The sequence below is a fragment of the Ascaphus truei genome, chromosome 3 (assembly GCF_040206685.1).
Source record: "Ascaphus truei isolate aAscTru1 chromosome 3, aAscTru1.hap1, whole genome shotgun sequence".
In the NCBI taxonomy this organism is placed as follows: domain Eukaryota; kingdom Metazoa; phylum Chordata; class Amphibia; order Anura; family Ascaphidae; genus Ascaphus; species Ascaphus truei.
The window spans coordinates 237,626,360-237,645,308 of NC_134485.1; the positions used below are offsets into that span (position 1 = coordinate 237,626,360).

Genomic DNA, 18,949 nt, shown 5'->3' on the forward strand with positions numbered 1-18,949 from the left:
CTGAGAGAGAGAGATAGAGGTCTGAGAGAGAGAGAGGTCTGAGAGAGAGAGAGAGGTCTGAGAGAGAGAGAGAGATAGAGGTCTGAGAGAGAGAAAGATAGAGGTCTGAGAGAGAGAGAGGTCTGAGATAGAGAGGTCTGAGAGAGAGAGAGAGAGAGAGAGAGAGAGAGAGAGAGAGAGGTCTGAGAGAGAGAGAGAGAGAGAGAGAGGTCTGAGAGAGAGGTCTGAGAGAGAGAGAGGTCTGAGAGAGAGAGAGAGAGGTCTGAGAGAGAGAGAGAGGGGTCTGAGAGAGAGAGAGAGGTCTGAGAGAGAGAGGTCTGAGAGAGAGAGAGGTCTGAGAGAGAGAGAGAGAGGTCTGAGAGAGAGGTCTGAGAGAGAGAGGTCTGAGAGAGAGAGGTCTGAGAGAGAGAGAGAGAGAGAATGAGGTCTGAGAGAGAGAGAGAGGTCTGAGAGAGAGAGAGAGAGGTCTGAGAGAGAGACAGAGGTCTGAGAGAGAGAGAGAGAGAGAGGTCTGAGAGAGAGAGGTCTGAGAGAGAGAGATCTGAGAGAGAGAGGTCTGAGAGAGAGAGGTCTGAGAGAGAGAGAGAGAGAGAGAGAGGTCTGAGAGAGAGGGAGGTCTGAGAGAGAGAGAGAGGTCTGAGAGAGAGAGAGAGGTCTGAGAGAGAGAGAGGTCTGAGAGAGAGAGAGGTCTGAGAGAGAGAGAGGTCTGAGAGAGAGAGAGAGAGAGAGAGAGGAGGTCTGAGAGAGAGGTCTGAGAGAGAGAGAGAGGTCTGAGAGAGAGAGAGAGAGGTCTGAGAGAGAGAGAGGTCTGAGAGAGAGAGAGAGGTCTGAGAGAGAGAGAGAGGGAGAGAGCGAGAGGAGGTCTGAGAGAGAGGTCTGAGAGAGAGAGAGAGAGGTCTGAGAGAGAGAGAGAGAGAGAGAGAGAGAGAGAGTGAGGTCTGAGAGAGAGAGTGAGGTCTGAGAGAGAGAGTGAGGTCTGAGAGAGAGAGTGAGGTCTGAGAGAGAGAGTGAGGTCTGAGAGAGAGAGAGAGAGTGAGGTCTGAGAGAGAGAGAGAGTGAGGTCTGAGAGAGAGAGAGAGTGAGGTCTGAGAGAGAGAGTGAGGTCTGAGAGAGAGAGAGTGAGGTCTGAGAGAGAGAGAGAGAGTGAGGTCTGAGAGAGAGAGAGAGAGTGAGGTCTGAGAGAGAGAGAGAGAGAGTGAGGTCTGAGAGAGAGAGAGAGAGTGAGGTCAGAGAGAGTGTCTGAGTGTCTGAGTGTTTGAGTGTCTGGGGAGCCTTGAACCGAAAAAGTTTGGGAACCACTGTCCTAGCATACAGTGCTCCCACTGCAGCAAGGGATTCTGGGAAATTACATGAAAAGGTGACACATTGTGTCATACCTATTTTTGATGCTAAACTCTTTAAGCCACATTAGTATGGGGATTTTTAATAATGTATCTGTGTTTTTAATCTCAATGTTGAAATAATAAAATTGTATTATTTTTTATTTCTCCGGTGATTCTGGGTCAACTGACCTGATTTGTAGTACTGTAATTCCCTGCTGGGCTAATAAGTCAGTTTATAGGTACTATATATGACAAAGAGTGCTCATTATAGGGGGAAACTTTCTGATCTTTCTCTTGATCAACACTGTTATTACCATACCATTATCCTCCAGAGCACCTGTTATTAGCTTGATGTTTAAATATGGTGATTGCGGTTTCATTCACTTTATCTAAATGTCTTTAAAACATTTTTTTTCCATTTTTTTAAATGCTACAAGTGTTTTCTCATAGTACAGAACTGATGTATTTAAAAAAAACACACACACACACACACACACACACACACACATGTAGGATATTGCTAGAACTGCTGCTGCTTTAAGCAGTGTTTGGGATGACATGGCAGAATGTGCATATGAAACGTCCAGTCATACTGTAAGAGGTTAAGCAGCCTGCCGTGCCATAGTCAGCTCTTGCAGACAGCCCCCTCCGTGCTGGCTGAGAGCCACACATAGCTCAGGCTGCGCTGCTGGGAAACAAACCTGTACAAACAATATCTGGGATGTCGAAATCTGCAGCGCCTCCTCCCACTCAGTAAGAGCAGCAGCCTCAGCCGTGGCACTGTGCAGCCAGACTGCAGGAGCACGGGGTGAGCACAGAGCTCCTGGTGGCTCAAGTGTGCCAGACACCGGGAGCTGCCTCCTATACACCAGGGCACCCACATGCCACTCAACAAACTTTTGCACGTTCAGAGCCTTCTGCTCTTCTCTGCTGGGCAGGAGTTCAAGTGTACAGTATGTACAGGTTGGTGACAGGATCTGTGCTGTGTGTGGGTGCCTGCATCGTATCAGGGACGAATTCAGACATTCAGAGTTTGATCTCTTAGATAGTGTTTCATGTTTTTAAAAGTGCAATCTAAATAGAAAAACTGGACTGCCTCAAGCTTCATTGCGATAAATCAAGGTATGGTAACGATTTCTTTTTTTACATTCAGAAACCCTGGTGATTTGATCTGAAGACGTTATTCGTAGTGCAGACGAATGCAGGCACAATGATATCTTGCCTGAAGAGCTTACATTCTTCTTGTGTTAGGAGCTGCAGGGAGATAAAGTGACTGAAATCATTACTTTGCAATGTGATGCTAGTACTCAAGGGGTTTAGAAGCTTTGGCGTTTATAGTGTTAAGTTACCCTGTCTATGCTGCTGTTTGACTTTTAGATGTTGGTGTATCTTCAGACACAAATATCATTTTGAAGACTGTAAATGATGTATACATTTATTACCATGCCAAATTTCATTATCAAAAGCTATGTACTAGAGAGATACCAACTCTGTTCTAATACTTAATTGCACATTTGTATATTTTGAACAGTGTCTTATTCAGTAGAAACATGAATATACTGCACAATGTATCTATACAGTATAGACAGAATCCCAACATATTTAATCAACCGTGGCCCCTTTCCTTAGGCAATCTAAGCTAATCAAGTGTCTGCTAGTATATACCCTCTACATATCCCGAAAGTTGCCAGTCAACATACCATACATGAATCTGAAATGAACAAAAAACATGTAGTAGTCAAAATCATATTTGTGTTCCAATAAGTAAAGAACTGTTATAGAAACCATCATGCGTTAGAAATTGTCACCAGTTCAAGAGATGATTGGACTCTGACTCATTGTTTGAATAGTATCTAAGTTAGCTCATGTCAAGCAAGTAAAACGTCATTAATATGTAACAAAACAAAAATTGTGTGAAACGACTTTTCGGGCCAAGAAGGAGTACGTTACGAAAATACATTTCTTTCCTATGCATCATCTGCTATACAAAGCACCTTTACACATAAGTAAAAGCTTCACAGTCTTCAATTGAATCTTGTTTTCTATCGCAGTTGTGCAGCTACTAGAAGTACTGTAACTTTGTAGCTAAAAATATGGGTTGGTGGATTTATACACTTGGATTTATTGCACACAGGATATAAAAATATCACTTGTGAGCATGTCTCGGACAGGTTTGCAACCCTGCTTTTCACCATTATCTCCTAGTATACAGCGCTTCCAATGCAACAAGGGATTCTGGGAAACGACATGCAAGTGAGCACACACTGTTACTTTTTGCTGTATGTCCTTTTTAACAAGGACCGCTGTAAATGTATGCCAGGTGTATTACACAGCTTTTCAGCACAGTCTGGGTTAAAGAAGTGCATAGCTAGTAAACCCACTCATAGACCGTTATTTCAACCTTTTAGGTCTGATCAGTGTGAGGATAGTTATACTGGCTTTGCAATTAATCTACACAGGAAACCATTAAATGTTCGGATACTGCTTAAATTCTGTTTTTCCAAGATTGTCTTATCTGCTTGGAATTAATAACTCATTATAAAAAGTAAGTGTTAGGACTTGTACTTTTCTTTTCCTATTACATTTTGAGTCAGATAACTGTATGACGATCACAGAATGTGTTAGAAGAAAGCATAGGAAACCATAAATCTTACATAACAGGACCGTACAACATGAAACCCCAGACATTATGAATCATTGCTTTTACTCAATTTAGTGGTTTTAACCTTTGTCACCAGAAAAGAGCTGTGTGTTTTTTATGATCTAGATGACACTGGAAGATAGTCACGTTCTTAAATGTGTAAATGAACATGTGTGTCTTTTGGTTGGCAAATATTTAAACAGATAGCAGACCTCCAAAGAGTTTAGATATCAGTGCTTACCAAACGTTTTTCTTACAGTATTGTTACAGCAACCCACCTATTTATTTATCAGTAGTCAAGTTCTTTATGAATGTGAAATGAAATACCTAATGTAGGTAATTCCAGATTTTTACATTTATAATTATACTGGTACTGCCCACGCATACAGTATGCATGAGATGTAACACAAGTGAACTGAGTAAGAAGAATTTAATAAGAGCGTCCTGTAGTTTGAAGAATTTAATAGGACTTAAAGCAGCAAAACATGTGAAATCTTGTATGTTTTTAAAACATAAAATAAATTAGTTCTGTAGTATTAGATAATACTGACCTGTTTTTTTTAATTCGACTCTAAATGCTATTTTTAATGAGTTTGAATGCATCTTTTGTCTAAGTCTGATTGAAGCTTTTATTAACCTGTACATTACCATACAAAGCTTCAATCAGACTTAGAACTATACAACTAATTTTTACAGATTTATTATAAATCATTCTTCCTGGTAATGCACAGGTTATTAAGAATTTATATTAGTGTTAGGGATCCTTGAGATGTGGTCTGCCGTGTAGTGGCTCAGGGGCTTACAAAACTTTGGCCAAAATGTTAAACTAAAAGACCATTTTATTTAATAGATAGCTATACATATATATTTAGGCACTGTACCGTGTATAGGTTTCACTGGATGTGCACTGAGCTTTGTCTGTGTTTCATGTTCTGTCTCTGGTTTTAAATATATCACCATGCTCAGTAGCACTCCTCTGTGACACCTATATACTTATATATATGTTGTGGTTATTTTGGGGGTTCAATATGAGTTTGCAGGTGTCCTGTATGCTGTAAACTGTAACAATAGATAATGTTACCTTAGTGAAATAAAATGATAAATTGTAGCTGCTGAGTTGCACTGACTGAAGGATTGATTGAAACTGAAAGGCAGCCCTTATGTTAGGCAACAATCAGGATTTTTACAGGTTTATAACAGGAGCACCAAACGATTGTCAACTTTGGGTATGTATATATATACACAGATGCAGCGGCCATTATTCGAACAAATCACGGAGCATTTTTCGTGTGCGCTGCTGTACTCCACGCGGCATTAACGCGACCAATCGCCCCAGGCACATGTGTTTATCGCGGATGCTTTGTTTGAATTTCATGGATTGTGTGCAATGAATTGGAATATGTACAGTACTGTGCTACTGTGTCAATTTCAGGTGTTTAAAAGCCACAATATTAAAATGCAATTTTCTGCACTCGCGTCCTAAGGCGGTACGGTTGGAAGAAATCCCGCGCCATGACATGGTATACAACGCGTGAAGTGTTCGAATAACGGCCGCTGCATCTGTAATATATATATATATATATATATATATATATACAGTGGTTGACAAATCACCAAAAAATCTACTCGCCACACAAAAAAAATCTACTCGCCACCTAGTACCAAACGTGTGCTGCTTGGACCAATATTTACTCGCCCGGGGGTTAAATCCACTCGCCCGGGGCGAGCAAATGTATAGGTTTGTCGAACACTGTATATATATATATATATATATATATATATATTTCTTTTTTTTAAAATACATACACACATTTTATATACACATACATACCTCATACAGAAGCATGACACACAGATTTGTTAACCATAGGCCCCCACTGCCCACCCGAGTGCCATCTGCACTTAGCTCTGCCCCCAAGCTCCAGTGACAACCCCTCCACAAGTCCTGCTTTGTCTGTTTGCCTGTTCCTCCTCCGAGATGGGAGCTCGGACCCCAGCTTTTTCAGCTTCCACTACAGACTATGGCCATGGCCATAGTAGGCGTGACACCGCAAGCGGCACAAACAAATTAATTTACTTGAACCTGTACAGCAATACTGCGCACTATGCAATGCGCGCGATGGCGTGGCAGGATTTGGAGGAGACAAATCCATTTGATTTTTCACGCCATGGCCGCATCACGTGAGCCGTTTGAACCTCAATTGTTTAGCCTGGTGACGTCACGGCCAAACCTCTTTCAACGGAGGACACTGATGACCTGTGTCAACGGAGGACACATCGCTCAGGCGATGACCGCGCTAAACTATTTCCAGGTCTGTCGCGCGCGCCTACTATGGCCACAGCCTAATGCCGGGCCTGCATGATGCTGTCAGCCTTGGGAACAAAGCCAAGTGCCATGCTGACTGCAGTTACTGCAAAGCAGAGAGTGGCCCTTATTCCTGTAAATAGGACCAGCCTTGGGGGCAATTGCCAACTTGACCCTCTGGCCAGTCAGCCCCTGGTTGCATGAATTAATCAACTTGACCTCCCAAAGGGAGCCAGTTGGCCATTGTATGTGCATATTGCCTAATGTCTCTCGCTATGTACTGTACTTGCTCACCTCTTGTGTTCTTCCCAAAGGTGTTTCTGTGCCATGCATATTATACTTCTTAACATGGATAAGTCAGACAGTGTGTCTCAGGTGGGAACATTTCTGTCCCACAGGACCTCTTGTATTGATGTTTTGATATGGTGAATCTGTGATGATTCATCCTACTGTAGTTTGATTATTGTCTTTCTAAAAAAAAACATGCCACCTTAAGGGGGAAACAGATTCTCATTCTCCCCATTACTGCTTTAGGAGGTGATGATGAATTTGAGTTATTTCAACTTCTCTGATCATTTTGTATGTCCTTTCCAATAATCTTAAGGTCTTAATACATTTTCAGGTAACTGCAATTGTAACATCTGAGGAATGAACATCTTCCAAAATAAGCAAAAGACAACACATAACATGATTTTTTAAATAACACCAGGTATGTGAAATGTATCACTCACTTCATGCCACACAGTCATGTTTAATACATATCAATAAGGAATGCTTGTTTTAGAATTTTCTTCACTGTAAAATTGTTAGATTATTAATGTGACGTCACATGACCCTGTAGCGTCATTTGATGTGCGTTGCCATGGTGATGCGTCACATCACATGAGCCCGCGGCGTCATTTGACACCGCATTACCATGGCGACATGTCGCCCATGATAAGGTAAGTGAAGTTGCAGGGTCCTCATGTGATTCCCCGGCATTTAATTTAAATGCCTTGGGGAAGAGCGCTGAGCCTTTGCAACCGCCGTACCCAAAACCCTAGAAAATCTTGCACCCCCCAGTTCGTGCACCCCTGTATGGGTGCAATAATGTTGGCTACACTGTATGTGTAGGGACAGTGGCCACCTAATATCAGGGCTGATAGGCTGCACTTTCCTCCCAGAAAAAAATCTGCCAGCCCATGGGGAGGACGTGGAGGGAGAAGGGTGAGAGAAGAACAGGCAGGAGAGAAGGGGGGGATAACGGAGAAATAATCGTGCAAGGAGGAGGGGGAAGGGAGAGAATGGTGGGGGTTAAAGGGAGCGCAAGTGAATGGCGGGAGGAAGAGGGAGAGAGAATGGCGGGAGGATGAGGGAGAGAGAATGGCAGGAAGAAGGGAGAGAAAGAGAATGGCAGGGAGAAGAGAGGGAGAGAATGGCAGGGAGAAGGGAGGGAAAGAATGGCGTGGTGGGGGTGAAGGGACGTATTGTGGTGTGGTTAGAAGGGAGAGAATGGGGAGGGGGTAAAGGAGAGTGAATTGTGGGGGGAGAGGGATTGGCAGAGGCAGAAGAAGGGAGAGAGAATGGCAGGGGGGGAAAGAGAGAGAGAGAAGGGCGGGCAGGAAGAAGGGAGAGAGAATTACAGGGGGGAGGAAAGAGAATTACGGGGGAAAGAAGAGAGAGAATGGTGGGGGGAGAAGGGAGAGTACAGTTCCAAAGTGCAGAGAAACAGTTTCAGACACGGAGAATGCTACTTTAGCAGCCAACACAACATAGACAAACAAATTCCTCAAAATCTAGTCTCTAAGACAGTGGTACAAAGTAGAGCTCTACTCACAAGTTCACAATGCAGTTTTTCATTTATTGTGACAGCCAAGGACAGAGGAGAAACAAAGTTTCAGGTCCCATATGGAAGCAATAGAGAGAATGGCAGCGGGGAGAAGGGAGAGGGAGAGAGAATTGGGGGCGTAAGAAAGAGAAAGAAGAATGAATAATACAGCATAAATGGGGTCTCTATTAGACAAATGGAATGGGACATATGGTAGTGGACACTATCAATATCCACCGGGCACGTCGCAGTGTGATATTTGGCCGCGCTCGGCGACCATGTTTTAATGACCCGCATGCCACCACACCCTGCCGCTCATGTGAATGTGCCGGCCGCTGCTCCTAGTGCTGCGATTTCCCCCCCCCGCTCCTATATGCTCCCGCATTTAAATATAGCGGTGGGATCGTGACGATGACAAGTGGGACATTTAAACATGGCTCTGGGCTTGCTGCCAAATGTCACGCAGCGACGTGCCTCAAGGTGTGTGCTGGTGGGGATGGAGCACCAGGGTCGTGGCCAAACGTCTTAGACCGTATACAAATACCATTATAATATTTATTTTTTAGTCATTTGTTCTATCAATAATTTTTTCAAGTGTCCTGTTTTTTCATTTTGAAAATCTGTCGCCCTATGTATAGTGATATTAGCACGAGATTTGTGGGTAATTTATAAATCTGCAATAATGTTTGTCCCTGTGTGTATTTAGAATAGCCAAATATGTTTTGTGAAGCGTAAATAAATTTTACCATTTTTTTGTAGCTGTGTACGAACGATGTCCATGCAATTGTTTCCCCTTCTTCTATGTCTAACGTATCTGGCCTCACACAAGGCAGGTAAGTGGATATTGTTATCTTGTTAACACAGTTGTGCTCTGATTCTTACAGAGTGAATTATTTCCTACGGCATTTAAAAGGTTTCTCTCTTAAACACAGAATAGCAATGTTTAAAACCCTGCTTTCTGTTTGGAAATCTTATTTTGAAGTCCTATAGAAAGCTTTTAATCTTTAAGTACTATTTCCTGTAAGAGGAAACAGCAGTATTTTTCCAATGAAATATAAGAATAGAAGAAGAAAAAACCCCACAGACATAAAGATAATAGCAGGAAGGTTTCTAAGAAGTTAACAAAGTATGCATTGTTTAAAACTAAAGATATCCATTATTTCGAACTTTGCGATCTCTCCTCCTGCAAAACCCATATTTCCGTGTAGATTATTCCCTTGTGAGGTTAGAAATGACAGTGTTCTCTGGCAAAGTTCCATCGAAAATGTTGAATTATCAATTATTTTTCCGAAATGAACTGAACCAGGTTACATGGTTACATAGTTACAGTACATGGTAGATGAGGTTGAAAAAAGACATACAGTCATGTGAAAAAGAAAGTGCACCCTCTTTGAATTCTATGGTTTTACATATCAGGACATAATAACAATCCTTAGCAGGTCTAAAAATTAGGTAAATACAACCTCAGATGAACAACAACACATGACCTATTACACCGTGTCATGGCCTTGTAACCCTTCCCAGATTGATGGGCAGCAACAACTGCTTCTCTAAGATCAATGCTGATGTCTTTCCTTACATGGCATTGTGTTAACACACACCTGAATGCTCCAGACCAGCAAACTGCTAAAACTTCGGCTTTTATAGAGGTGGTCACACTTGCTGATGAGCAATTAATCAAGTTCATTTGATAAGCTGTACAGTACCTGTCTGCTACTTAGCATCTTAATTACAATGAAAGCAGTAAGGGTGTACTTAGTTTTTCACACATGGCTTCTCCATTTTGGCTTTATTTTTGTTAAATCATGACACGGTGTAATATGTCATGTGTTGTTGTCCATCTGAGGTTGTATTTACCTAATTTTAAGACCTGCTAAGGAACAGATGATTGTTATTATGTCCTGATATGTAAAACCATGGAATTCAAATAGGGTGTACTATCTTTTTCACATGACTGTACGTCCATCAAGTTCAACCTATGCTAAATTTAGGCGACAGATACTTTATCCTATATCCGTACTTACAGTATATTGATCCAGAGGAAGCAAACAAAAACCCCAGTGTCATATCATCCAATGATATCTCATAAGGGGAAAAATAAATTTCTTCCGGACTCCAATAATTCGCAATCAGATTACTCCCTGATTCAACATCCTTCCCGTGTTTATTTATTTGATATATCCTGTATACCTCTCCTTTCTAAAAAGATGTCCACAACAAAAGACAGGGGTGCCCAATGCTACATCAAATTGACAAAACATATATGGTAATAAGTACAAAGTTCAAATACTTCAATAATAAGAATAATAATTACTTGGTTATTTAGTTAAACCCTTTGGCCAAAGCGTTATAAGCCTGCATACCAAACTTCAAGTTATAACAAATAACGCAGGTCCTACACTACACTGTGAATCCTTCCTTTTACCTCTGTATGAGGGGAAAGAACCATAATAGGTCCTGTTCTTGCAGAAAAGTAAAAAGACCTCCAAGTTAAAAAGGTGAGGAGGAGTGAGCTCTGGGGGGAGGTGCCACCTACCTCCATACAACTGTTACCAGTCAGAAATTAATTAACACAGTCCCAGCTAGCTCAAACTCCCACACCCACCACATCATGAATATATATTTATGTCAAAAAAGAGTGCTACTGGGCGTGGCAAATGTATACAACAAAAGACAGGGGTGCCCAATGCTACATCAAATTGACAAAACATATATGATAATAAGTACTTATTTTGTTGTATTCATTTGCCATGCCCAGTAGAACTCTTTTTTGACATAAATATATATTCATGATATGGTGGGTGTAGGAGTTTGAGCTAACTGGGAATGTGTGTTAAAAAGATGTCCAACTTTTTTTTTTAACAAATCTATTGTATCTGCCATCCCAGGCTCCATGGGTAATGCATTCCACATTTTATCAGCCCTTACTGTAAAGAACCATTTCCTTTGTTGCTGGTGAAATCTCCTTTCCTCCAACCTTAAGGGATGACCTTGTGTCCTTTGTACTGCCCGTGGGATGAATAGTTCTTTTGAAAGCTCCTTGTACTGCCCCGCATATATTTGTATTTAGTTATCATATCCCCTCTTAGACACCTCTTTTCTAATGTAAATAAAGCTAATTTAGCTAGCCTCTCCTCACAAGTCAGAATATCCATCCCGTTTCTAGTTTTACAATGTCTTTTTTTATTTTGGGAGCATAATTATGTTTACTTCCCTTCCATCCATTGCCCGTTTAATGCAAGATACGACTTGTTTACCTTTGCAGCCAATGCATGACTTTGGGAACTATTGCTTAGCCTGCTGTCTACCTGTACTCCTAAATACTTCTCCATCAAGGATTCCCCTGTGTTGATTTCAGCTCCAGAGACCCCCTGCTTCCCGAGATACATACCTCGGAAAGGGCCTGCCCAGTATGGCGGTTTTAGGTTCCTCATCCCGGGGGCCATATTAAACTCAAACAGTATCCCTTGCAGCTTCCTATAGGCCCACAGGGACCTGGGACCATTAAATAGCAGCGAGATTCCAGCATTACCTTCAGATGTAAGTATCTCAGGGAGCAGGGGGTCCCCAGAGCTGAAAGTAATGCGGTCCAGGTCCGGAGACCCCCAGCTTCACACCTAGGGGCACAGGGGAGAACCATTTTTAAAGGCATAGATGCTTTAAGGTAACTGACCTATTTTGCATCTTGTGAAAAGTAAACATGTGTTGTTGTCTTTAGGAACAATAGATTCAGCTACTTATGTTTATCTACCTAATCAATAATGGCTTGGATAAACAGTCTCGTCACCCAAATACTTTAGATAAAGATTGCTAAACAATGTCAAAGCATTCACTTACCATGGAAATATTTTTAAGGTCTCAATCAGCTACTTTCATACATCATATAGTAAAAACGCCACTGTCCTTGGTTCACTTTCATCCTGGGCAGGGCTAAAACTTTAAAGCAACAGTCTGCGCTGCATAATATTTTTAAGGGTGATCCGCGGTCCTCTGACTGCAGGAGATGCCTCGATTTTGTCCACTGGAGTCTGCCTCGCACTGATAGCCAATAGAAAGCTGCAACATCGAGAGATACAGTAACGTTGCAACTTTCCATTGGGGAATTGCTGCCCCTGTAGCCATTTTTATTCATGTCTCTTGTTTGTTGTAGAGAAAATGTAACAGCTCTACAAGGGCATAAATACACACGTTGAAATAATTTTATTGTACTGTATGTGTAAATACTGTTCCTCTGTAGAACTATGTGAGGATTATGGTGTGGATTATGACCGAGCGTATGCATCCGATGGCCAGCCAGTGTACATCTCCTGCCCCTTGAATTACGCACAAATGAAACATGACTTCAATGTCACCTGGTATATAAATGGCTCCCAGACACAAGTTAGTGCAGATACACAATCAAGAATTCATCAGAATGGAAATCTTATTAAATTTCTCCCTGCGAGATTGGATGATACAGAATACTATGCATGTGTTATCAGGTGAGAATCTTAAAGAAGTGGCGTATATGATAAATTAATCAATGTTGTATGTTTGTAAAATCCAGTTTATTGGAGTTTGTACAGAGCTTTTAAACCCTAACAGGTTTAATTGTTGTGTACTTCTTAGGCTAAGGCCCCGCTCCCTCAGTCAGCGCGCCCTCACTGCAAACAGGCGGGGCGCTGACAGACACAGACCGTGATATGCGGTCTGTGGGGAGCGGGAGGTGGGCGGGAGTGGGAGGGGGGCGTGGATTGAGCGGAGGGACCCGCTACTCCCTCCAACCCCACCTCCCTCCATGGGCTCGGGCTGCAGGAGGGAGCTGCTGCGGGCTGCTGTAAGGTAAGCCGCTCCCTCCCCCTTCTGCCACAAAACACACACACACACTACCTTGAGTAGGAAGCTGCCTGATGACAGCTCCCTCTCCCGCCGCTGATTGGCTCATCAGCGCACCACGTAACGCGTCACCGCTCGGGATCACAATTTTCTTGAATCCCCTGGCGGCTGACGCGTCACAGTGCGTAGTGAGCCGTCAGCGAGGGGGGACCGGGACCGGCTAGGGAGGATTCCCCTGCTGGTGGGGAACGCTCGCGCGGCCGTCCGCGCCGCCGGGCGCAGCGGGTCCCAGCCCTAAGGGTAATGGTATTTCAATCAATTAATCACTTAAATTACAAAGTAGATGAAGTTGAAAAAAGACATATATCCATCGAGTTCAACCTATGTTAAATTCAGTTAAGTTTACAAATCCAGGGTGTCAGCCTTTACAGAGCTTTGAAAACTTCTCTGGTTTATTACTTTTGTTCACTGTGATGATATGGGACGTTGGGAAATGAGAAGCTGTTTTCCTTTTTCCCTCCCAGTTAGGAATATTGCCACATGTAAGGAATGACAACAGTAAAAATACCCATCAAAATAATCCAATATGCCTTTCATTTGTCTTTGACAGAAGTGCCTGTTTAAACACAGCTGTCGTTTCTGCATTTATATGAATTAATAGAAATAGCCGTGTTAGTCATTCATGGACGCTTACACAGCACATTGCAGATTTGCAGGTATTTTGTAAGACGCTACCCAGCATTTCAAGTTAAAAGTTGTGCGCATCACACTAGGTTGTAAATTGTATAAACTTTTACCTTTCTTCAAATTGCTGATTATTTTCTTTTTGATTACAGAAATTCCACATACTGCATTCGGCAGCTTAAAAAACTAGAGGTGTTTAAGAACGACGAGGGCTTGTGTTACAACAACGGCATAATGTTCTTGTCAGAGGAATTCACCTCACTGAGCAAAACAATAAACTGTCCGTACTTGGATGATTATGTTGATGTTAAAAAGGCCGAGATAAAATGGTTTAAGGTAAACCCATTTTTGAATTCTTATATTTTAGCATTGGTTTTTTTTCTTCTAGGTCATAAACCATTTAAGTGTAGAGATGTTTAAGAACTCAACGTGGTCTGTGTACCAAGGCAATGTTGGCATTCGAGTTATGCTAAGAGGCATCAGTGTATCATGTTATTTTCCAGCTACTGTATGTTCTGTGATTAACATTTTTGGGAATATCAATAAAAGTAGCTAGGACATGTTTGGATGATGCATATATTATAATGATCTGTAACAAATTTGCACAGTCCCATTGTAAAGAGGCATAAATCTCCCTCTTAATTATAATAAGATTTTTACATCGGCAGGGGATTAAAAAAAAAATTGCTTTTCATCAAAGCACCCTTCACCATAATACATTGAACCAAATTTTAAAAAGCTACGTTGGACTTTTCATGTCCTCCTTTCTCTTTATATGCTCATGCAGTCTAAAAATATCTGTGTTGCACTCTACATTTCTTGTATAAAATTGCTAGTTTTATCTCACAGGAAGGTTTTGATGCCTATTGATTAAAAGCATAAAACTATTATTCTTGTAGTGCTGTTACGTTTTTTTTTACTAGGTAGGCAGCAGGGGGTTTCCGGAGATGAACCGCATAAATTTCAGCTACGGGGACCCCCTGCGTCCGGAGATACTTGCATCTGAAGGGGCTGCCGGTTGCATCTCCGACTGGCCAATAGGAAGATGTGACATCATCCCTTGCGATTTCCTATTGGCCAGTGTGTTGTGGGACCTTTAACCAGATATGAAATACTGACAACACATTAAGGGATAAGTATCTTGGGGAGCTGAGGGCCCCCAGAGCTGAAATGAACACGGTCTAGCTTCAGGGACCCCTTTCTCCCCACCTAGGGGAAAATAATAATAATTTATTTTTAAAGGCAAAGCAGCTTTTAGGACAATTTTAGAGAAAATTAAAACAGATAGCCCGATGGTGAAGAATATAATAAAGGCATGTAACTCTTGGCTTTCTATGTCTGGTACGAGATACGGGTGACAGCATATCTCTGCCCTCAGCGCCAAACTAGTGCAGTGTGTCAGGCTTTTGTATATTCACTATTGAAAAAATACATTACAAAATATCTTCAGATTCATCTTGTGTCTATATTTGTGAAACTTGCAGAAAGAAATGAAATATAATGACTTTATAATACTATTGCCCTGAGTTCAGATGTAATTTTACTATATAAAATTCTTTTATGGAACCACATCATATACAATCATATACAGTATATTATGCATTTTGTGTTGTAAATGTCCCTGTTGGTATAATGGTGTTACTGTAAATCCCCATATCCTATGGTACTCTAAGTATATATGTGCTTTAGGTAGATGTTTCATGTGGTAGGACAAAGGGTTATGATTACTAATCAGTGCAGTGCCACAAGAAAACTTCCAGCGCTTGAAAATACCTTACATACTATTCACTGGGGGGGGGGGGGGGGGGAGTCAGAAGTTGTCTAAAGGCATAGCACCGCTTAGTTAATATGGGCCAAAATGTTTAAAAGGTATGAAAACATCATAAGAGATTGTAAGAGTTAGTGACATGGTATTATACCATTGCCTTTCTGTGCAGGAATGCCAGCCTTTGGATCTCAGCAGTGACAAGTATTTCGCTTCCAATGATGACTTGACCTTAAAAAATGTGACTCAAAAAGATGAAGGAAACTATACCTGTGAAGTATCATTTGAGTACAATGCTAAAGAATTCACCATCTCTCGAGCCATTGATTTCAGCACTCGAGGTAACACAATATATATTTGCAAATCCTGCTTTTAGGGAACTAATTTGTCAACGTTTGACTTTTTACAGTAGAAATAAAATGTTTTTATTCATTTCAAGATGATGTCAGTGCTATCGACGAGTATTCTAAAACAAATCTGGGGCAATCACCAACAAGACCCAGGTACATGCTGGGAACATGCTGGGTACATGCTGCAACATTTCTGCAGACAGACTAATGGCCCTTCGGATTAACAGCGGGGGTCCCTGGCAGTCCCATTCAAACTGAATGGGAAAGCCAGGGACCCAGCATGTGCCCAGCATGTACCTGGGACTTGTTGGTGATAGCTCCAGATTTTCCAAGGCAAGTTTAAGGCAAGTTTTAGAATACTCGTCGGCGAACCTGTATGTGCATGTACTGTATAACACGTTGGATTTACCCGTCAGGACTTTTAGCATTCTAAGGGTTAGTTCCACAAAACTCATCAGGCCTCGTAATGTGACGTTACCTAAAGCAATAATCAATGTTATGATCCCTGAGGTTAACACACAAAGGCTTGATTTAATAGTGCTTTGTGGAACTAACCCTTAGAATGCTACAAGTGACGGCTTAGGGTTTTACACCTCAGAAACTAAGCATTTCAAGTGCCAGTCTGATTTGAGTAATCTCATGATGAAGGCTACTGGAAGCAATGTTTAATGAAAATGTTATTTCCTAATGTTTATATAACAGGTAATACTCTTTATGTGCTATAATTCACCAGAAGTTCTGTTCTTAAAGCAGCAGCCTGCGCTGATCATCTTTTAAAAAAAAAAAATTCAAAAATTGTGCATTTCATTGTTTTACTTAAGACATCTCTTTTTGCCCTTTTCAATCCTATTTTTATTTCTATATCATGAGGCTCCATTCAGGAGATGTATGCGTTTGTAAGGCTAACATGGCTTTCCCCAGAGTACAGTGCAGTCTAGGTTAATAGACGCTAGAGATTGGGGAAAATCAACATTTTTATCATTAAAAAGAACATAAAAAAGAGCAGGATATGCTCATGGGGCAGGATACTAATGATATACTGTAGGAGTTAAACTCCTAAAGGTTTCTGGAGGAGATTGCTTCTTTAAAAGAGGTACCGAAGCAATCTTTTCTATCTATCAACTCCCACGGGCATGGGATGAAGCACAGTGTGCAAAAACGAGGATCCTCCGCGGGACAGTCCACAGCAGGTTGTAATGGCCCATCGGGATTAACACAGCGGGGGACCCTGAATGATACTCGCGCTGTGTGAATCCTACCGGCTGCACCTGTCTGTAAGAGAAGCGCACTAAGAGTGACACTGACTCAGTCACTCTACCTGCGCGCCTCTAATAGGTGATCGTGCGGCTTTTATTTCTTTTTTAATAACACATTATTGAAGAAGGGGGTCTCCGGAGCTGAAGCACATTAATTTGATGTCCGGGGACACCCTGCTTCCCCAGTTAGAGGCTCCGTTTTGGGGTGCTGGAATCCCTGCCATGTTTAAATTCTCTTGCATTACGGCCCACGTGACCGGGATATTTCAGCAATGCAGGGAGATACCAGGGCCTCCCTCGGGGAGCAGGGGGTCCTGAGGCTGAAATGAATATGGATCAGCTCCGGAGACACCCTGCTTCAATACTGTTATCAAAATAAAAGCAGCTTCATTACCTTTAGTGGTTTGTCGCTAGGGCAATGAAGGGGTTAAGCCAGAGTACCTGGTTTATTGGGGTAGAGGTGGTGGGTAAATGGGGTAGTTGCCCCAGGGTGGGTTGTTAGGCCTACCAGAAAGGTTGCTGGATGGTTAACTCCTTCATTACTTTAGCTGTGTACAGTAATCTGGATAATAGCACACTTGCCCATTAAAAAATAAAACATAACCAAAACATTACCCAGACAGCATATAGTAAATTAAAGTTCTACTTACCCATGCCAGGATGAAGGCCGTCCTCACCCTCCTCGTCTTCAGTGGGCACTGACAATAAAATTAAAAAAACTACTGACCTGCAACCTTATTAACCACCTCTTGTTATCCAACCGGGAGGCCTAACCACCTTCACTGGGGCAACTACCCCCATACCCTCTATCCATTGATTGTCACAGTGGTAAACCATGCCCATAATATGGGCATGGTTTGCCACAATGGCAATGAATGGGCAAGCTACAAATCATAAACAAACACTGAATAAAATACTTGACATTTAAATAAAAGCTAACAGTTGCCAAAAAATGCATTGATTGTCAATGTACTGATTTATACCCAGAAAGGGGCATAAACACATTAGTGTAAGGATACGTCCTCCGCGCCCGTTGCGACGTGCTCCCAGCTTACCCAGACCTACGATCGGGTGTCCTACCACTGCTACCTCCTGCAGCGTATTTTGCGGACCGTCGAATGCCAGCGTTCCTTCTAGGGGCACGTGCGGACCGCACTCGGCACTAAATGCTGGTCCTGCCTCCAGGCTTTGCTCGCGCAGTGACATCACCTCGCAACGCGCACCCGCGATGCGCGGCACACGCGCAGAAACTTCCTCACTCCTCTGTCTAAGGGATACACATCTGCTGTCTTCATCAGCCAACCACAACCATGCATACTAGGGAGTATTCTTCCTTTTCATTGGTCTGTTCTTCCAATATATGCTCTGGCACATTGGCTGAGCATAACCTTGTTTATGTACGCTGTGCTCACTGCAGTCCTGTCTCCTATCTGAGTCTTGCCTGTGTTGCCTGACCTCACTTGTTCTTTGGATTCTGCACTTCTACGCTCCTGACCTGGCTTACCAACGACGATCCGTACCTCTCCGCTCATGACCCCTGCTTACCCACGACGATCCACACTTCTCCATTTCCGACCTTGGCAAAAGTACCTGCATCGATCTGTACATCTCCAATCCAGACCTCGGCAAGTATCACTGACCATCCTGACCTCTCCTACCCAGACCCGGCTACCTCGACCTATCTACACTCCAGACACTACTCACGGCTGTGGGTTGGTGTTTATCAAATCCCCACCTCAGCCTCGCGGTCACGCCTTGTTTGTGGTGAGCGCATCGTTACAATTAGCAGTCAATGGGCAACCTAAAAAAAATGCACAATGAAATGAAATACAATCAATGTGTTTCTTACCGTTGCTAAAATGCACCCTCCGGCTGCGGCAAACAGTACGTGGGAAGGACTACGGGATTCCTTAAGATACATGTAATGGAACACGTTAGACTTATTAACAAAAAGGATCTCGTTCACCCGGTACCACTACATTGTACCCACTGCCCCAGGGGAGA

The 18,949-nt window shown here is 42.4% G+C and overlaps 1 protein-coding gene across 5 annotated transcripts in view; it reads left to right on the top strand.

Annotated features, from left to right (window-relative positions):
- Positions 1-2,068: 2,068 nt before the first annotated feature.
- The window catches only part of IL1R1 (interleukin 1 receptor type 1), a 37,905-nt gene continuing 21,024 nt past the window's right edge, over positions 2,069-18,949 (top strand). Inside the window, exons 1-6 of one of the 5 annotated variants that reach the window (XM_075590409.1) lie at positions 2,069-2,444; positions 6,891-6,977; positions 8,835-8,908; positions 12,313-12,556; positions 13,727-13,910; positions 15,512-15,680. In XM_075590409.1, coding sequence (XP_075446524.1) covers positions 8,848-8,908; positions 12,313-12,556; positions 13,727-13,910; positions 15,512-15,680 — 658 coding nt within the window. In that variant the 5' untranslated portion in view covers positions 2,069-2,444; positions 6,891-6,977; positions 8,835-8,847. Of the gene's footprint in view, positions 2,445-6,890; positions 6,978-8,834; positions 8,909-11,433; positions 11,616-12,312; positions 12,557-13,726; positions 13,911-15,511; positions 15,681-18,949 lie in introns of those variants that run through there. The other 4 variants (XM_075590411.1, XM_075590410.1, XM_075590414.1 and 1 more) reach the window with 4 other exon arrangements.